General features: G+C 46.9%; 1 protein-coding gene across 1 annotated transcript; it reads left to right on the forward strand.

The window, feature by feature from the left end:
- The first annotated feature begins 337 nt into the window (after window positions 1-337).
- On the forward strand, window positions 338-1,541 carry LOC119432600 (uncharacterized). Its single transcript, XM_037699761.2, has one exon. The coding sequence runs from the start codon at window positions 351-353 to the stop codon at window positions 1,539-1,541; it is 1,191 nt and encodes a 396-aa protein (XP_037555689.1). The 5' UTR covers window positions 338-350.
- The last annotated feature ends 16,209 nt before the right edge of the window (window positions 1,542-17,750 follow it).

Genomic DNA, 17,750 nt, shown 5'->3' on the forward strand with positions numbered 1-17,750 from the left:
TTTATTCTTCTGTTCTCATGATCAGGGTCCCCTGTGAGTAATTGACCTAGATAAACGTGCTCCTGGACAGACCCTAGAGGCTGACTGGCGATCTTGAATTCTTGTCCCCTTGCCATACTATCGAACATTGTTTGTTGTTTGCATATTAATCTTCAACACAACTCTTAGGCCCATATTCACAAACCAAGCTTGCACTTATCTTTTGCCTTCCTTCCCTTTTTGGCGCCTTAACGTGTTTCATAAAACAACCTTACACTTAAGTCGAAAAACTGCTTAACCTTATCGAAGCTTCGGCAAAGGAGCCGTGGCGTAGTCGGCGTTCGGCGTTCGCAGCGTTCGGACGTGTCATCATGTGCTCCCTTGTAGGGGAGGTTTCAGCGGCCCGTGTGGGCCGCGGTATCAGGTGTACTGAAAAGCCGGCTGAAGATTACCAGGTTGTTCTGCCTCATCTGCCCACAGGTGCGTCTGTTTTAAACACGGTGTTTTTGCATGGTGATGTAAAAGCCAGGCCATATCGAGTCGAGCATGTTCGAGACAGCCTTGCGCGTCTCTCACTGCTGCCGGAAGTGGTTGCCCTCGGGGCATACCAAATGAATCACCTGTGGGCAGTGACGTTTAAGGATGAGGAAGGCAAGAAGAAGATATTAGCGGCAGATGCGTTCAACGTTAAAGATCACCGCTGCATGGTCATCGACCCACGCGATCAAGGTGTCCGACTGAAGCTTTACTGGCTGCTTCATGGCGTACCGGACGATGACGTGCGAGTGGCTTTGGCGCCGTTTGGAAAAGTTACGGAAATCAGCAGAGACAAGTGGAAGGTCAAGGGATGCATCGACAAAGGATCGACAACCCGCTCGGTGACGCTGAAATTAAAGGTGGGCGTTACAGTGGATGACCTTCCTCACCAGCTGCGTGTTGCCGAAGATATGGCGCTCGTCTTCGTTCCTGGCAGAGCGCCGCTCTGCCTCCGATGCCGTGGCACCGGACACATCCGACGAGAGTGCCGCGTTCCACGATGTCGGATCTGCCGGCGCTTCGGCCACGATGACTCCCAGTGCGTGCGATCTTATGCCAGTGTTACAGGCCCACTCCGTAGCGACGTTGTGTCAGAACACCTGATGGACGCCGCAGACGCCGAAGAAGCTAGCAGGGAATACAACGACGGCGCGAAGACTGCTGCAACGCCCCCTGAAGCTTCTTCAGGAGTTGTTCAGGAAGCGAATGGTGGTGCCGAGCCCTCGGCTGCAGCATCGGAAACGATGCCAGAGACTACAACAGATGACGCAGAAACGAAGGCCGCAAACACATCATTGTCAGTAGCGCAAGACGCCGACCAGGAGGTAACGGACGCCGAGATGCTCACGACCGGAAGCGTCGCTGCAAAGCAGCCTTACGAAGACTCCGACAACATAGGGAAAGCGAGTGCGTCCGGCACCGGCGAGCCTCCAACGAAGGCGTCGACTGGGCGGCGGTCTTCGGTTCAACCGAAGCCAAAGTTGCCGCCTGACCGTAGGGTGAACCCTACAACGCCTCCGCACTAGCGGAGGTGACGTTCCAGACGACTTCAACGAGGATCCCAAGAAACCCTCTGTTGCGATGTGAGTAGGACGCCTGGCCAAGCAACCTCCATGAAATGGCGACTAACTTTAAATCTAGCCTTCGCGTTGCGACATTGAATGTGAGAGGACTGTGTTCGCGCAGGAGGCAATGTCAGATTAGTCGCACTCTTTTGGAAAATGACGTTGACCTTCTGGCTGTACAAGAAACAAAAATTGAAAGTGAGGAGCAAACAGAACAAATGGTTCAAATTTTTCGCTCTAGATACAATATATGTGTTTGCCATGCTGTTGGACGGTCAGGAGGCTGCGTCATTTTTATTCGCAATAGCATCGCGGTTGTTGAAAAAGTGTCCGCCTGCGACAGTGGGAGACTGGTTGCATGTGATTTTGTTTTTTCTGGATTACAGTGGCGTGCTGTGTGCATTTACGCACCAAACAAAATGCATGAACGTGAAATTTTTTTCAGGTATGCTGAAGGGTTTTTGAAAACAGAACGAAATATTGTGGTTCTAGGGGACTTTAATTGCGTCTGTAGAGCTGAGGACAAAACAACGGGTCTCACCGCCGTATTCAGAAATGCAACTTAGCTTGAAGCCCAAGCTTGACTTGATTTAAAGGACGCCTGGCGTGAACATGCCATGGACACTCATTGCGTTTGCTTCGGCACGTTCACAATAGGCGTCACTTAACTCAAGTCAAGCACGGACTTGAAGCGAAGTTGCATTTCTGAATACGGGGGTCAATGTGCGCGATAGAAGCGCTGAGCTTTTGAGTGCAATTGTGATTGAGAGAGAGCTTGAGGACATTGGTTATGTCATGACACGAGATGGCCAAGCACGATATACACATTTTCAAGGTGACTCCCATGCGAGGCTAGATAGAATATACATACCGGCGAAGTTTGTACCACTATGCTCCTCTTATGAAACACAACACCTTAGTTTTAGTGACCATTGTTTGGTCAGGGTTACCATTGGCGAAAAACGAAAGGTTGTGAAGTTTAACTGCTTCCTATGGAAGTTTAATGAGAAACTGCTGCAAGATGAAGTATTTCTCACAAGAGCCAAAGCATGTCTTTCAAATGCCCTGCATACTGAAACTAACAGCTTCATAGCAGTGTGGGAACAGTTTAAATGTGATATAAAAATTGCTGCAATTGATAGAGCGTGTGTATTACGTCACAAGGAAAGGCAACAAGAGAAACAGTTACGCAGTGAGTTGGAGTATATGTTAGGCGTCGAAAATGAAGTGCCTGGAGCGTTTAAAAAAGAAATAAAAGAGGTGAAAGCAAAGCTCGAGTTGATCGATGAAGATAAGTACCGCGGCGCAATGATAAGGGCGCGTACTGAAAGATTGTGGCTGGGCGAAACGCCCACTAAGCGTGTGCTTAGTGAAGAAAAGAAGCATGCAGCAAATAAAGTGATAAATGAAATTCGATATCGTAACAAAATTACCCAAGAAAGCAAAGAGATAACACTTGCATTTGTTGAATTTTACACAGAGCTTCTTGGCCAAAAAATTGATGACCCCAAGCGCTTCCGAGTTGACTTTCTGTCCCTTATGCCGAGATTACAAGACACGGTTAGAGAGTCATTGGAATCTGAAATTACCGTGGCAGAAATTGAAGCGGCAATAGATGAATTAAGTAACGGCAAGTCACCCGGGCCGGATGGATTGGGTGCAGCCATATACAAGTTTCTTAAGACAGAAATGGCAATGGCTTTACATCGAGTGATCACTGAATGTTATGAAAAAAAGCAAGCACCCCTCTCTTTTAGGACAGCGCATGTAGTACTGATCCCCAAAACTGATGACCCTGCAAAGTTACTTTCAGTTGAGTCTTACCGTCCCATTAGTTTGACCAATACAGATTACAAAATATACATGAAGGTGTTAGCTAGACGGCTCCAAAGCGTTATTCAGTCCCTTGTTGGCCCGCATCAAACGTGTGGTATTAAAGGTAGAACAATTTTTACAAACATACACATAGCTAGAAGTATTCTGGAATGTTGTGACGCAATGCATGACCGCGTGGCCATGATTCAGTTAGACTTACATAAAGCGTTCGATAAAGTTGTACATGAAGTTTTGTTTTTACTGCTGGAGCATGTAAATGTTGGATCTGTGATTACTGAAGGTGTGAAAATGGTGTATCATGATTGTACAGCCAGATTAGTGATTAACAAAGAATTAAGTGATTCAATTCCTGCGCGGTCAAGCGTGAAACAAGGATGTCCTTTGTCTCCTCTTCTTTTTGCGATTTACCTGGAACCCTTTTGTTTAGGTTTACTTGCAACACCGCGTATTCGAGGCTATACATTTTTGAGCAGTGAAATTAGGGTTCTAGCGTATGCGGACGACATAGCTGTGTTTTGTACTGATAAGAAAAGCGTGGAAGAAGTTGTCAAAATAGCTATAGCTTTCTGCACAGCAACAGGTAGCGCGATCAGTTGGCCGAAATGCCTTGGATTTTGGCATGGCATCTGGCAGAGCACACCCGATGTGTACTGCAATATGAATTGGACAACTTCCCCTGGAAAGTACCTTGGAGTTCCACTAAATTATTACCGAAATGCGGAAGAATATTGGTCTGAGGAAAACAAACGTGTTAAAAGTACTACCGATAAATGGGGTGGCCATAACTTTTCAGTATTTGCAAGAGCTTCCATTTGCAATATTTTTTTAATTGCCAAAGTGTTTTACGTGTTGCAAGTGATGACCATGACCAGAAGTTCGGTGCAAAAATTCCACCGAGTATTCGCGACTTTTATATGGGGATCGCAGTGGGAGCGCACCAGCCGGTGCAATTTGTTTCATAAGGTGAAAAATGGGGGACTAGGGCTCTCGCATCTGTTCTTCAAGCAGTTGGTGAGCAGATTCTTCTTTGTGCGGGATCAAACTGATGTATTTTTGAGAACTGTGATCCAAGCACGATTACAGAATTATCTATCTGATTTTGTTGTATCATCGTTTTCTTTGAAAGCAGGACCGCTTAGTTCTTATTTGCGTGAAGTGGTAATGTCTATACGCTTGCTCAAGGCAAGGTTTTCATATGAATACTTGTCTGATGTTACGAAAAAGCGTTTGTATTGTGATATTCTTGATGTATTCTTACCAACACCTGTCTATCGAGCTGTCTACAAGCTAGGTCCTGAACGCGATGTGTTAAAGCGTGTTAAAAAATGCCGATCAGGCCCTCAGTTAAAACATTCTTTTTTCAAATACATACCGACACTCTCCCTGTCAAGCCATGGTTACAAAGTAAAGGTCTGTTTGTACCTTGGTCAGTAAATTGTTTAATCTGCAGGAAACCGGAAACAATAGAACATATTTTTCTAGACTGCCACGATGCCGTATTCCTGTGGGATGTCTTGCAAAGAACTCTTAAAAAACAATTGCCATTAAGCCCTTTTGGACTCCGGTTTCTTCCATGTGCGGATACAGGGGAAGTGCCGAGTGATATGCTAATGTTGCTTTGTATGCATAGCGTATGGAAGACCAGGATGGATGTTAGGCATGCCCATATACAAATTCACTCAGCAAGACACTATTTTGTTGAGAGTGTTATCTACACCCGAGACTTATTCAGAGCCCAATGTGAACCCCCAGAATGGCTACCTGTATTGGATCAATTGGCTTCTGTGAAACATTTTTAAGCCACATACACCGGCCGAGTTGTAGCTGGTGTATTTAGAATATGTACATGTGTATCTGATAATTTTTGTTTGTGTTTGTGAAATGGCAATAAATAAAAAAAAAAGCTTCGTGGCGTAGTGGGCTAACGCCGCGCGCTCGGAAGCGAGGGGTCCCTGGTTCGATTCCGCGCTACGGACACAACTTCGGAATTTTTTAATCATTTTTCTCAGACTGGTTACACACTACTACTACGACGACGGGGACGGAACGGGTGCCGCTATAAGGAGCTTCACTCCTAAAAGTCGAAAGCTTGCACTAGGCCGCGCAAAGCTCAAGACACAGCGAAGCTGGCCGATTGATTGCGTCTCTTGGTTGTAGCTTCGTTATCGCCCTCTCTTTCTTTCTTTCTCTCTATCGTTCTTTCTCTCTAACCTCCTTTCTCTCTCCTACTTTCCATTTCTTTCTTTCTTCATTTCTTTCTGTCTCTCTCTCTCTCGCTGTCATTTTCTCTTTCTCACTTCCAAGGAAAGTTATGATGCAATCGTCCGTACGATGCAACCATGTGGTTCCCATAAATACACGTTCTGCAAGCGTGGGATTTCCATGCAATAAAGAAAAAAAAGTGGGTGTCAGCGCAGCGGTTATGACGCTCGCCTACAGACCCTGGGTACCCGGGTTCGAATCCTGCCTTGCCAAGAACGTTCATTTTGTTTTAGTTATTTATTTCTCTCCGGCGGCGAGCGCAGACGCACCATGATGACGTCACGGCGCATGCGCAGTAGCGCTTAGGTGGCGGAAGCTCGGCGGAGCCGTGTCTGTGTGGCGTCGCCTGGTTGCCATGGCTATGGCGCGGCAGTTTCGTGCCACACGCACAAATTACGGCTGGCTTAAACTGCGGAAGAAGACGACGACGCTCCAGCCAATGCTGATGATGATAATTTCGTGGCGCATGCACAAATCACGGCTGGCTTAAACAGCTTCACTGTTAAAAAACCTGGTGACCCGTGTTGTCAGATTAGAGATGCACGACAGCTACTTATCGAAGTTTTCCGACTGCTTTTTTCACGGCACGTAAAAATGGCTATTCCTTTTTTGAAGCGAAGCTTGTATTGCCTTACAAGTGTCGGTGCCGTCAGCCGTTGTAGGTGTAACCGCAAAATACCTGTCTCGCGCAAGTGAAGGAAAACGGCGGTAAAGGTTAAGAACAGACCACTGGTGATACGACTGAGGCGCGCGCCCGTAAACATGACGGGAGCACCCAATCAGGAACGCACACGCTTCCTGACGGCAAAGGAAGGAAGGGGCTTTGCGCGCGTTTTAGCGGGTCTCCTTTTCTCCGTGCTCCCTCAAGGGCTACAGGAGATAGCACCAACCTTTCATTTGTCATAACGAACCAATTAATTAGTAGTAGTTTCAGTGCCCGCTCGGCAAACGGATGGGAAGGCCTCGTGTTGTTCGGTCGGCGGTGGAAAAGGCCGCTTTCGACGAGAAACACCGTGAACGTCGCCGGGAGTAAGCTCGCGCTCGCCGTGCGAATCCGGCGTTCAAGGCAGTCCAAGCCCAAGCTCGGTTACAGCAGCAGGAAGCGGACCCCACGTTAAAAGCCCGTCTCACCGAATCCCAGCTTCAACGAAGGGTGGCAAACCGCCAGGCTAGGGAACTCGACACCCTACTTTCAGGGTATGACAAAATTAGCGTGCCCCCCTGTTCCCGGTAGGGGAAGGACCGACAAATTTTTAGGGGCGAAGCTCCTTACGGTGTGGGTTGTTCCCTCCTCTGTAGTAGTAGTAGTAGTATGTAGCCACCTGTAGTTTTATGAAGTGTTCACTAGATGGCGTTCCGGTTCCACTTCCGGTTCCGGTTTCACTTTGCGCGCGTTCGGTGCGAACGCGGGCAAAACGCCGACGGCGTCGACAACAGTTCTGCGCGTTGCTGGTACTGTTGCATGTCCAAGTTTATACAGCTGATAAAACTACTATCCTTACTCCGTATAGCTAATTTGCTATTGCAATTGATGCTGCGCCTTTCGGGTGAAACTGCGACATTTTTAAACGCATTTCCGTTCATCCTCCCTTTGATTCTTTTAACTATATTTTTACCAGGAGCATATGCAACCTAACCTTCATCGTGGCACCAATTTGTATAATTTTGTAAGCACAATTCACTTCCAGCTTTATAATTGCTTCTTTTTAAACAATTCTCAGCACTTCCTCATGAGTTAATATAGCCACCTGGATGAAATGAGAGCAACAAAAGTAACGTTGTGCAAATTGTGACTGCAAATCTGCCGATGATTCTGCCGAAGCTACGCTAAATTTTACCCACTTTCTACAATTCCGAAAGTTATCAAGAAACACAGATTTTCAAAAACAGACAAGGAAAAGAAGAAAAAAAAGACTCGCAACACCGAAAGCGCCGCCGACGTCTCGCATAACAAATGATTACGGGCTGCATGACAAGTTGTCGCTCTGCAGCGTGTGGTTTCCTTGGGAACCTGCCTCGGCCGAAGATGGACGCATTTCTTGGAGCAAACGAGCGCGTATTCCGCATACCTGGCAAATTTATGGTGTATTCGCACTTTACTGTTTATCTGGCGCTTCTTTGCCGCTGATGTGTTGCGGAAGATGACAAAGAAATGGAACTGCAAGCACCTGCCTGCCCTCTAAACCGCAGGCGTTGATTTTACGGCTGCCCGCAGTTTTTATGGCTTCCTGTCCTTTGCTCGTGGTGTCTAAGATATGCAGCAGCCCGCAAGATTTTGCCTTAGGGAGAAACAGAAATGCGGAGAGAACTTATACTAGCGGTAAGGAGAACGAAGTTGAGTGCAGGGAAGCAGGTAGTTTAGGAATCTGCTTTTTGTTTGCTTTCCTAAGGGAACAAGGCAGTTATGCAGGATCCTTACGGACGGTCATTGCTGAAATTCCGCCTGAAGTTATTTGACATTTTACCAAGAAGTTTTAAAGCTGATAGCATAGAGCAGATTTCCCACCCCGAAAGTCAAGTCGCTACTTCGTCGGATAAACGTTTAGAACAAGAAAGCGAAGCACGATTTTGTGATTAGAAAGCCTTATACTGAAGTCATTAAGGATTGGTGCTGAACTGCCTTCGCTTTGTACTTGGCTCGTAAATGGTTTGTGACAGTGAATGTCCAATAAGAAATTCACATTTATGAATTGTTTTTTACTTACGCGGCAAGTTATGACCACAAATATCATAATAAAGCACATTTTCACGCTATGCTTGATAGTGTGACATGCACTATACTCCAGAAGCAGACAAGACGCGAGCCAAATGAAGAAAACAAAATGCAGAAGTAGCATATTCTTTTCAACAGTTTTTGTCAATCCCTATTGGCTACAGCTTTTTCGGAAACTACGCATTAAACACACAATGTCTGCATGCTGTTTCAAGGGATACGGACACAAAAGTTGGCGGGTGGTTTTTTGCGTCAGAACAAAAATTTTACTGTTGAAAATCACGAATACAACAAGCTGCTTAAAAAAAACGAGGAACAACTTTTTTTTGCGATTTTCTGTTGCACCTTGCCTCCAAGCGGCCGCCGGCAGCAGCTGAAAGTTAGCGTCATAACACCCACCCGCGCGCGCGCGCGCGCGCGCGGCCGAGGTCGCCCACAGCCGTCGCAGTGTTTCCGGGGTGTCGGTCCCTTGCAATGTTTGCTAATCCCTTTCGGCGATCTTCGCACATGGTCCGTCTGAACCATTATCCCCGTCGGCGCTTCACGCAGGTGGTGCGTCTTACATGCGCCTTCCCGCGGTCGTCGCTCGGTATTGACGCGTTCGTCGCGGCGGAAGAAAATGCCCAGACATTGCTGTTATAACAGCATGGTCGGTCGTCACACGCCACCGCACACGTTTCTCAGAGACGAGCAGGTGCGTAAACTTTGGGTACCTGCCAGTCAGCCATCACGCGCAGCCTGGAGATGTCTTAAAAATGACTTCGTTTGCGCGGACCACTTCGTCGACGATGATTATGTGACCAGCCAGGCTGTGCTGAAAAGCATCGGCATGCCGCTCAAAAGGCAACGCCTAAAGCCTGGCGCTGTGTCATCGGTCTTCTCACGAAAACGCAAGGCAGAAATGATCAGCGGCGCGTTTGAAAAGAGGAGGCGAAACGATGTCGGTAATGTTTTCGTTCACTTGCAGCCTTCTTGAGCAGTTTGAGGGCGAGGCTGGGGCGAGATGCCCGAGGCTTGGCACGAGGGCAGTAATGCCTTTAAAAATGATGGCAAAGCATAGTAAAACAACACAAGGCTAGCGCGCGCAAGCGCGACTCACGAGATCAGTCCTACGTGGCAGCGGGGCAGACACACACACAGCTCTGCTTCTCCACAGGCTAAAAGCGGGAAAAACGGGAGAACGCCAGACAGGTGCTGCCATCTGTCGTGCGGCTGGCGAAGTGGACGTGAGAGTCTCGGACGTACTGATACCTCACAGCAGTTGCTCACGCCGACGGCATAAAGTATTCAGTCATCCACGCAGTGCTCAAGTACCCCGCAGCTGCCTCGCCTGCGTGCGCTCTTGAAAAAGCAAGTTTACAGAGGAAATGACAAATAATTCTTGCACAAGTGTCTGGTGCAGAGTGAAATCTTCGCGCTACGGTTTGCGAAAACCTGACCGGCACTTCCACCGCCGCCTGTTCTTCTTTGTCGCTTGACGCGGAAGGCTCGTAACCGTAAGCGGTATTTCCTGCCAAGTTGGAATGGTCCTCGTCTTCAGACGTGTACTCATCGCTGGTAAAGGCACCAGAACTCGAATCCATATGCTCGCGATGGCGGCGTCGGTGCGCTTCTAATGACCGTGGCCGGCTGGCTATCCGACGAGGGTGTCGTGACGTCACGCCTTTCAACTCCCGCGGGTCTGGCGGCGAGGCGCGCGCTCACAAAAACGCCAAAAATAAAGCCATCTGCTCAAAAATGAACGAAGTGACTACTTCTTTTTGGTGTAATCGCACACTGAGGATTCATTTTCAGCATTTTTGTAAAATTTTCAGAATTTGTGTACGTATTCCTTTAAATAGTGTACTAGCTATTGCCACTCGACAGACGACAATCTCTCACCTGCGGTTCGAGCAAAAAAAAAAAAAAAAAAACACGCACACACACAGAGAGAGAGAGAGAGGGACCGCAAAGCCCATCTATGTCATTTTTGCCCCATGTACACGGCGATACTTGGTGTTAGCATGATGGTGAGAGGTCGCGGGGAAGCGGGTGGAGGATGCGACGTTCAAGGCTTCGACACATGAGTGAGCTTTGGTCAGCTTTTCCTGGTACAGTAATTCCAAAAGAGGCTGCACACTTGGCACCAAGCCCAAACGCTATGTAGTGGAGGATGTTTTGTGTCTACCCACACAAAACACTTTTTACTACTAGCTAAAAACATCGTAGTCATCTTGCAGCTGACTTCTTAATGTTGACGATGCTGTTTTTTATCTTATTCTCCACGAGAATTGGTTTAGCCACTTGTCACAAGAATCGACAACGTTTTGGGGTGGGTACAGTAGCCCCAGCTGTTTGTATAATGCAGAGTGCAGAAAGCCGCATACGATTTTGCGAACAATAACACAGCGAGCAGTGCCCAAAGACATTAAAAAAAGACAGGTTGCTAAGCAGCCATTAAGCCTATGTAATATTTGCTTTAGGCTTGTAACACGAACTTTAAGGGCTACTTGTCTGCGGGCAGGTCATAACTTCCTGTTTCGTATCTTACAGCGCATGAGAAACATGTTAGTTTAGTACTAACCTTACATGTACATAAATCCTTCGAAGCACGAGCCTAAGAAATGAAATCTGTGTGTGAGCATTATTTAACATTTTGATTAGAGGAACTTGAGGTTCTCTTCCACGTTAACTAAACACCTTCATGACATGACGGCTTTGATGCTACTATGCGTACTTCTCATTCTTTTGCATGTGGAACGATCAATCAACCATGGATGTATAACTGGCTGTAACGTGTTCCAAAGTCTACTCTAAGTACTTTATTGTTGTGTTCGTGTAAAACATGTTTGAAGTGTTTTATGCCGGGTCGGCGATGAAGTTCCTTTACAGGATGTAACTGATGTGACGTTCGTTGCGAACGAGTAAAATAAGTTTTAAGGCGAAATCCCTAGATCTATGTTTCAAGGTAGCCTTGTGAGGCACACAAATTATCACGTAACGATTAGCTAAGTTAATGATTGATTAGTGATTGGAATAAGGTGAATTAGGATGGATTAAGGGTTATTAATGTGGATTAGGTGATTTAAGGTGGATGAAGGTGGAATAAAGTCGATTAAGGCGTATCAAGGAGGATTGAGACGAAATTTTTAATTGATATCGCAGTAAAAAAAAGAAACAAAGCTCTTCTCTACACTTTAAGAATAGATCTACAGCCACTTGCCATTTCGAGAATCGGACCTCCCTATAATTCCTTCTTTATTCATAATAACTACACCATCCTTCTGACACAAAAGGCATATCAAGGTCTATTTTCTTTGAAAATATCTGCAGCAAAGGAATGAACAAGAATTGCACCGCGGCTTTGTATCACCCAAGGGAAGGCCGGAAGATTGATGGCTTTCTTGGTTGCATATGCTTTTGTTAAATGATAAATGGCCGCCCTCCACGCAGCGGCGGGAATATTCGTGAATTAATGCTTCCATTCGATGTTCAGTTTATCTCACGTTGACTCAGTGTGAGTGCCTAGCAGATGGCCCAAGATCATTTGCGAGGAGCGTCATTTTTGCAAACAAGCTTCAAACCCTTTTAAATGTCGCTACTCTTTTGGTGCCTATAGGCGATAAAATTAAGTGAAAGAGCTGCAAAGAACCGAAGCGAGCCATTGTCAATTTCTTTTTTATGTTTCTGGTCGAACTTTGCATGAAGCGCCTACTAATGGCAGAAACAAAATAAAACAATTTCGCTCACTTTTAGTGGAGCCTTTTACTACAATAGTGGCTCATCATAATTTATAACCATGACCTAAGCCATTGACACACATTTCGCCGTTATCGCTCCCCATGAGGTATTTTGGTTATAGCAACCTAGTGCTTGGGAATATTGATATTCTTCCAGTCGTGATGCCCGGAGCAGTTCTGTATCAAAAACAAAAAAGACAATTTGCCAATTCTGCATATATAATTAAGCATTATGCATGGAATGAGTGTTCAAAGGACTGTTATGGTTAGAGAGAGAGAAATGAAGAGGGAAAGGTATTACCAAGGGCGTGTGATATGTCACGCGCCTAGGCGATAAGGCGTCACAGCTAGGCATGCGCTGTGGTGGCGGCGCAGCGTTATCACCTTTTGGTTGTGCTTAAAAGCGCCGGCATACAAGCTGGCGTGTGCTTTCATTACTGTAACATTGAACAGGGCAGTTCGCCCGTTGCTGTTAAGTTGATGGCTAAATAAAGCCGTATTGTTTTCGCTCCACCGTTGCGCTGTCCTTCCGTCAGACACGACAGCGTGCCCTGTTGGCTACCCTACAATTGAGGAGGAGGAAACGAGAAGAATAGAGGTGATTGTTAGGATCGTCAGGTTGCAAGGCGTCTGACGCAAAGAAGATGGAGGAGACGGTGCGTGAATATGAAGCACGCGACAATTAAATTAGACGGCATGCAGACACGAAAAGCATCTTCAACTAGATCCAGGCATGCACGATTGTTCGAAAACAAGGAAAAACTATGCAGTCTCACGAGGTTGCTGTTTACCCGCGAGTGTTCCATCTGAAGGACTCTACCAGTCTCCCCACCCTCCGGACTTATAGTAAAGACCGACGTGACAAAGTAGAAGCAGCAGCATGGCGCAGGAAAAGGTGGGCGGCCCGCTTCTCGGTATAGATGGCAGGAGGCTGCTCTGAAATCTCGTGCAAGGCGACGGCCCAAGACGCTCTTCGTCTCGATGACCGTCTCGTGCGTGGATGCGGCAGCAGGCCGCTCCGAGGTCTCTTGACGGGCAATGACCCGAGGTGTTCTCTGTCCCGAAGGCGGACGCCCGGTCAAGTTAACCTCGCGCGTAGATGCAGGTTCCACAGGCAGGCTCTGAGGCCCTTGTGGTGCCGGCATTCGAACGATCTCCTCTGCGGGAGTCTCTTTTCATTCGCTGCACGAGGCCCGCTTGTTTTAAAGCGAAAGCTCTACTACGCCGTGTCTCTCAAGGTCATTCATCGCGTCGCAATGACCTTGAGCCGCCGGAGCGCGAGTGTGGCAGGTGTGACATCATGCCACGTGATCCGGTGCGAAGAGGCGTCGCAGCTTTGCTCGCTCGGAGCCTCACCGCTGGGGTACCGTGTGACTACGCGAGGGTTTAACCATAGAGCACGGCTGCTTCACCGACATTTGGTCGCTCAGTCGCGCCATGGATGGCGCGCCGGCTGGGCCGGCTGTGCATGCGCTTCAGCGCAAGCGATAGGCTGAATCCAATCATCCAGTATAGATAGTTTGCACATACGTCATCGCGGACGCCATCTTTAGGTACCAGCAGGTCGAGAAGTGGTGTAGTCAAGAAACATGACAGCATGACAGGCGCGTCTTGCGTCGAACGTTAAAGCGATAACAGCGATAAACCTGTGAAAAACAGTCGCCGTCAAAAAATAAACAGAGTGCGCGTGATAAGACGGTGCACTGACGTCATCGTAGCCGCCATCTTTAGGTACTAGAAAGGTGGGAGCTGCCTCCGTGACGTCACATGAAAACTATCTATATATAGCTAGACGGGAGGCTGCGAAATCTCAAGCAAAGGCAAAGTTGGCTGCTGAAACATCTAAGCAAATGGAGGCCAGATTAGCACAATTTAGATAAGCTTACAAAGCGCGGAAGCGTGCATTAATGAAACATAGTGTGAATGGCATGGCAAAACCAAAACAAACGGACCTTTCAATCGTGATAACTAGATTTACAAGAGCTAAATCTCAGCCACTTTTTAAAGCAAGAGCTTTACTAACCTAGTAGAGCCGAATTTCGCTGTCGCCAGCAATTTCACCTTCATTTGACCGCAGCTGCGCAGTAGCCTTGGCAACGCATCACGTGACTCACCGCGCCAAGCTTGGAGCAAGCGCTCCCTTCGCACCTGGGACGCCGCCTGGCCACGTGACTCGTCGCCCGCCTGGATAAAAGCAAAGCCGGGCTCTAGATGGATGAGAGCGAGGACGGGCCATCTTCTCTGAGCGTTGCGCGGGAGCGGGAGGCTTTGAGCCGTCCTCGTCAAGCGGCGTCTGACTGCCCCGCGGATATCGCCCGGCGAATTACCTGCTTGGCTGGAGAGGGTGCAGAATGCCAAGCGCGCGAAGCTAGCATCGGAGACTGAGGAAAAGCGAGCCGTTCGGCTCGCAAAACGCTTGGACTTATCAGCTCATAATTTGCACCTGGCTTAAAGACGAGTGTACACCTAAGTATAATAATTACAGCTAAATGAAACGTTAACCAAGTGAAACGAAGACCTAATCAGGCTAAACCAAGTTTTCGCTTTGCATATCCACGGTTAGCTGAGCTAAGCAGCAGCCATTTTTTTTTCGTCCTCTTGTTGAGGTCAGCGGCACTGCCGTCTGCTCTTGCTACTCGTATTTTGTGAGTACTTCACAGACACATTAACCATGCGCCCAAGGAAGGTTGTAGGCAGTACCGTGTGACAAGCAGCGCTCTGTTTTCAGTCAATTTCTACGAACCAGTTGCCGAAGCTAATATAGACAGCCTTTCTTCCCTTCTAATTATAAATGTACAACATAACCTTTAATGAGACAAAATACCGTAATTTTCTGCTCACGTTCTTAGATGTGACAAGGCAGGGCACGCCTAATCTCTTTTTAGCTTTAAAGAACTGTAAAACAATGGTGCTGCTTTTATTGACGGATTTGCACAAGCCAAAGCGGTTCTTTTCAGCTTACCTTTGCGCCGGTTGTCACTATCTTGCATGCGTAATCATGCGAACGGCAATTAAACTTCGCAATTTGATATCTCAAAGAGCGGATACGCTAGAAAGATTCTGTCATGTGGAACTCTGTAGAAACACTACTGTCTCTAACCTTTCAATACATACGTGCCTGCTTACTGCAGGCAGTCAAAAGTTAATTATTCAAGTTTTGTTAATTTTACTGCTAACAACGACCATTATCATCTCACATTGTGTCCCCCTCGCCAACCCTACTGTTGAGATGGTCCTCACGTTCGTCTCAGCGCCTACTTAAAAAAAAAAAACAGTCAGCTTAACTCTGATCACTCTGCATTTGTGGTCGCGTTATTTATGTGTAAGTAATGAAAGTTGCTTCTGTTGTATCTTGCTCCAATTTACTTGTTTTCGTCGTTATTTCAAAACCTCAAATTATTTTGTAAGTCACGTAAGCCCCTTTCCTCTGCACGGAATATATTATTTCTGCGTTTGTGACGCATTGATTGCGGGTGCACTAATCTGTAGTTGATGCTGTTTTTTTGAACCAGTACAAAATATTTCGCCGTTGTTTTAGTTATACAATTCAATCTTTTATAAATTTTATAGAGGTGTTGGTGCCTTTGTGGCCACGGCTAGTCTTATTACAGTACAAATAGAATAAAAAAGAACAGAAATGCTGAAGGAACAGAAGCAAAGGCTTCTTGCGTAAAGCAGTCAGTGTAAGAATGAGCGACATTCACACCAGGGGCGCGATCTGAAATTTTTGTTCGTTTCGCCTTGTCTCGAGTTGCTGCGACGTCACAAAGTGGCAGTATGCAAAATTGTTTTAAAGACGGGAGGGAGAGAGCAGCCTATCGGCAAGCGGAAAACCATTCCGTAGCCACAGCCACCGTTTTGATCCAATTCAATCCATGAGACGTGCCATGCAAAGCCGGTCTCATTGCGAGCGGATGATTGCTCGACTTCATATCTGTCGTCGCGTTCTGCTCCTAGCAGACGACGTGTTCGTAATCAAAATTATTGACCGCAGCGTGTCGTCATTTTGACGTCACCATAACGACGAACTCCCCGGACGTTTGTTGTCGGAGGAGTTCACCGCTTGCCGATTGGCTGTTCTCTTCCTCCCGTCATCACAAATTTTAAGTACTGCCACTATGGTGACGTTGCAGCAACTGAACAGAACGCCAAACGAAGAAAGATCGACCGCGCCCAAGGTTTTGCTTGCTCAGGGTTCAAGAGAAATCACCATTTTCATAAAGCGTTGATCAAATTTCACTAGCAAGGTGGATATACCGGGGACTTGGGTTAAGCCTTTTGTGTTTTCCGGGGGGCACTGTTTTGTATCACTGTTTATACAGTGTGCACTCAGGGAATAAACTCTGCTGTCTTGTATAGGGTGTTTCACGTAACTTGAGCCAAACTTTAAAAATATGCAAATGCCCAGTAGATGGACAGATCCAAGGCAATGTTGTTTTCCGGCGCTTGGGGATGCTCAGATTTTTTTTCATTCCGCCCCATTACATAATTCTTAAATAATTAACTTCTCTAATATTATAATTAGATTAAACGCGTTAGTGAGAAAACTGTAGTGCACCATGAAAACTCGCGATACAGCTTATGTTACAAACCCGCACGTACCCCACTCCGCGGTCCCTTAGCAGGATAGACCCGCACTTCCCGCAGTCGTGCCCCAAATGCGGAGCCGACTCATGCTCTTTCGATCACATGCTCTGGCTGTGCCCAGCCATAGAAAACTCTATGCTTGCCACAAAGGAACAGTGGGAGGAGTTCCTAAGAAGCGACCACCATTACATCCAACTCCAGGCAGTCCAGAGGGCCCACGACATCGCAACGGGATTTCGCCTCCCGGTGCCATCGTGGGCGGAGCCACCGACTTGACCTGAGGGAGCCTTCGGCTCCCCCTGGCCAGTTTCTCAGGACCAATAAAAGTTCTTGTCAATGTCACAGCTTTTTGTCGCTCAATACGTTCTACATAAGTGTTTTTCCGCGCTTAAAAGAAGCCCGCAAATGCACGCAAAATTGTCGCGCGACTGCCCGCTAGAGGCACTTTGCGTGTGTTCGCGGACATCTTTCACGCTCGGAAAAAGACGTTTATGTAGCATGTATTGAGCAATTGAAGCTGTATCGGGAGTTCATGTTGACATGACATGACAAGAACTTCATTTGAGTCGTGAGAGACTCAGATCTAGGAGTTTATGTTGCTCTACAATTTTCTCTTTGACACTTTCCATCTAATTATATTAACTGAGAAGTAAATAATTAAAACTAATTATAATAATTGTGCCAAATGTAAAAAAGTAATGTGAGTATCTCCAAGCGACGGCAAACAACATTACCTTGATTCTGTCCAGTTACGTGACACTAGCATATGTTAAAGTTTGGGTCACATTACGTGAAACGCCCTCTATATGACTTACAGATATTTCCGAGCATACAATCTTGTCTTTTATCCCCTGCTTTATTTGAATTTTTCGCCTGACAAGACATGTGACACACAAGACCCCACAGACAACATGCCGTGTCCTAACGAACAGTAACCATAACTTGATAGTGCAGGTAAATGCTGGCGTCATAATACTTCTCGGAGACACGCACGACAGATCTGGGACTTCGGACAACAGGCTTCGAGAACTACTACCAACATTAAGTAAAAAT

Source organism: Dermacentor silvarum, chromosome 11, assembly GCF_013339745.2.
Source record: "Dermacentor silvarum isolate Dsil-2018 chromosome 11, BIME_Dsil_1.4, whole genome shotgun sequence".
In the NCBI taxonomy this organism is placed as follows: Eukaryota; Metazoa; Arthropoda; class Arachnida; order Ixodida; family Ixodidae; genus Dermacentor; species Dermacentor silvarum.

Excerpts from the sequence above, each read along its gene's own strand:
- LOC119432600 (XM_037699761.2), top strand. The coding sequence starts at position 351 with ATGTGCTCCCTTGTAGGGGAGGTTTCAGCGGCCCGTGTGGGCCGCGGT.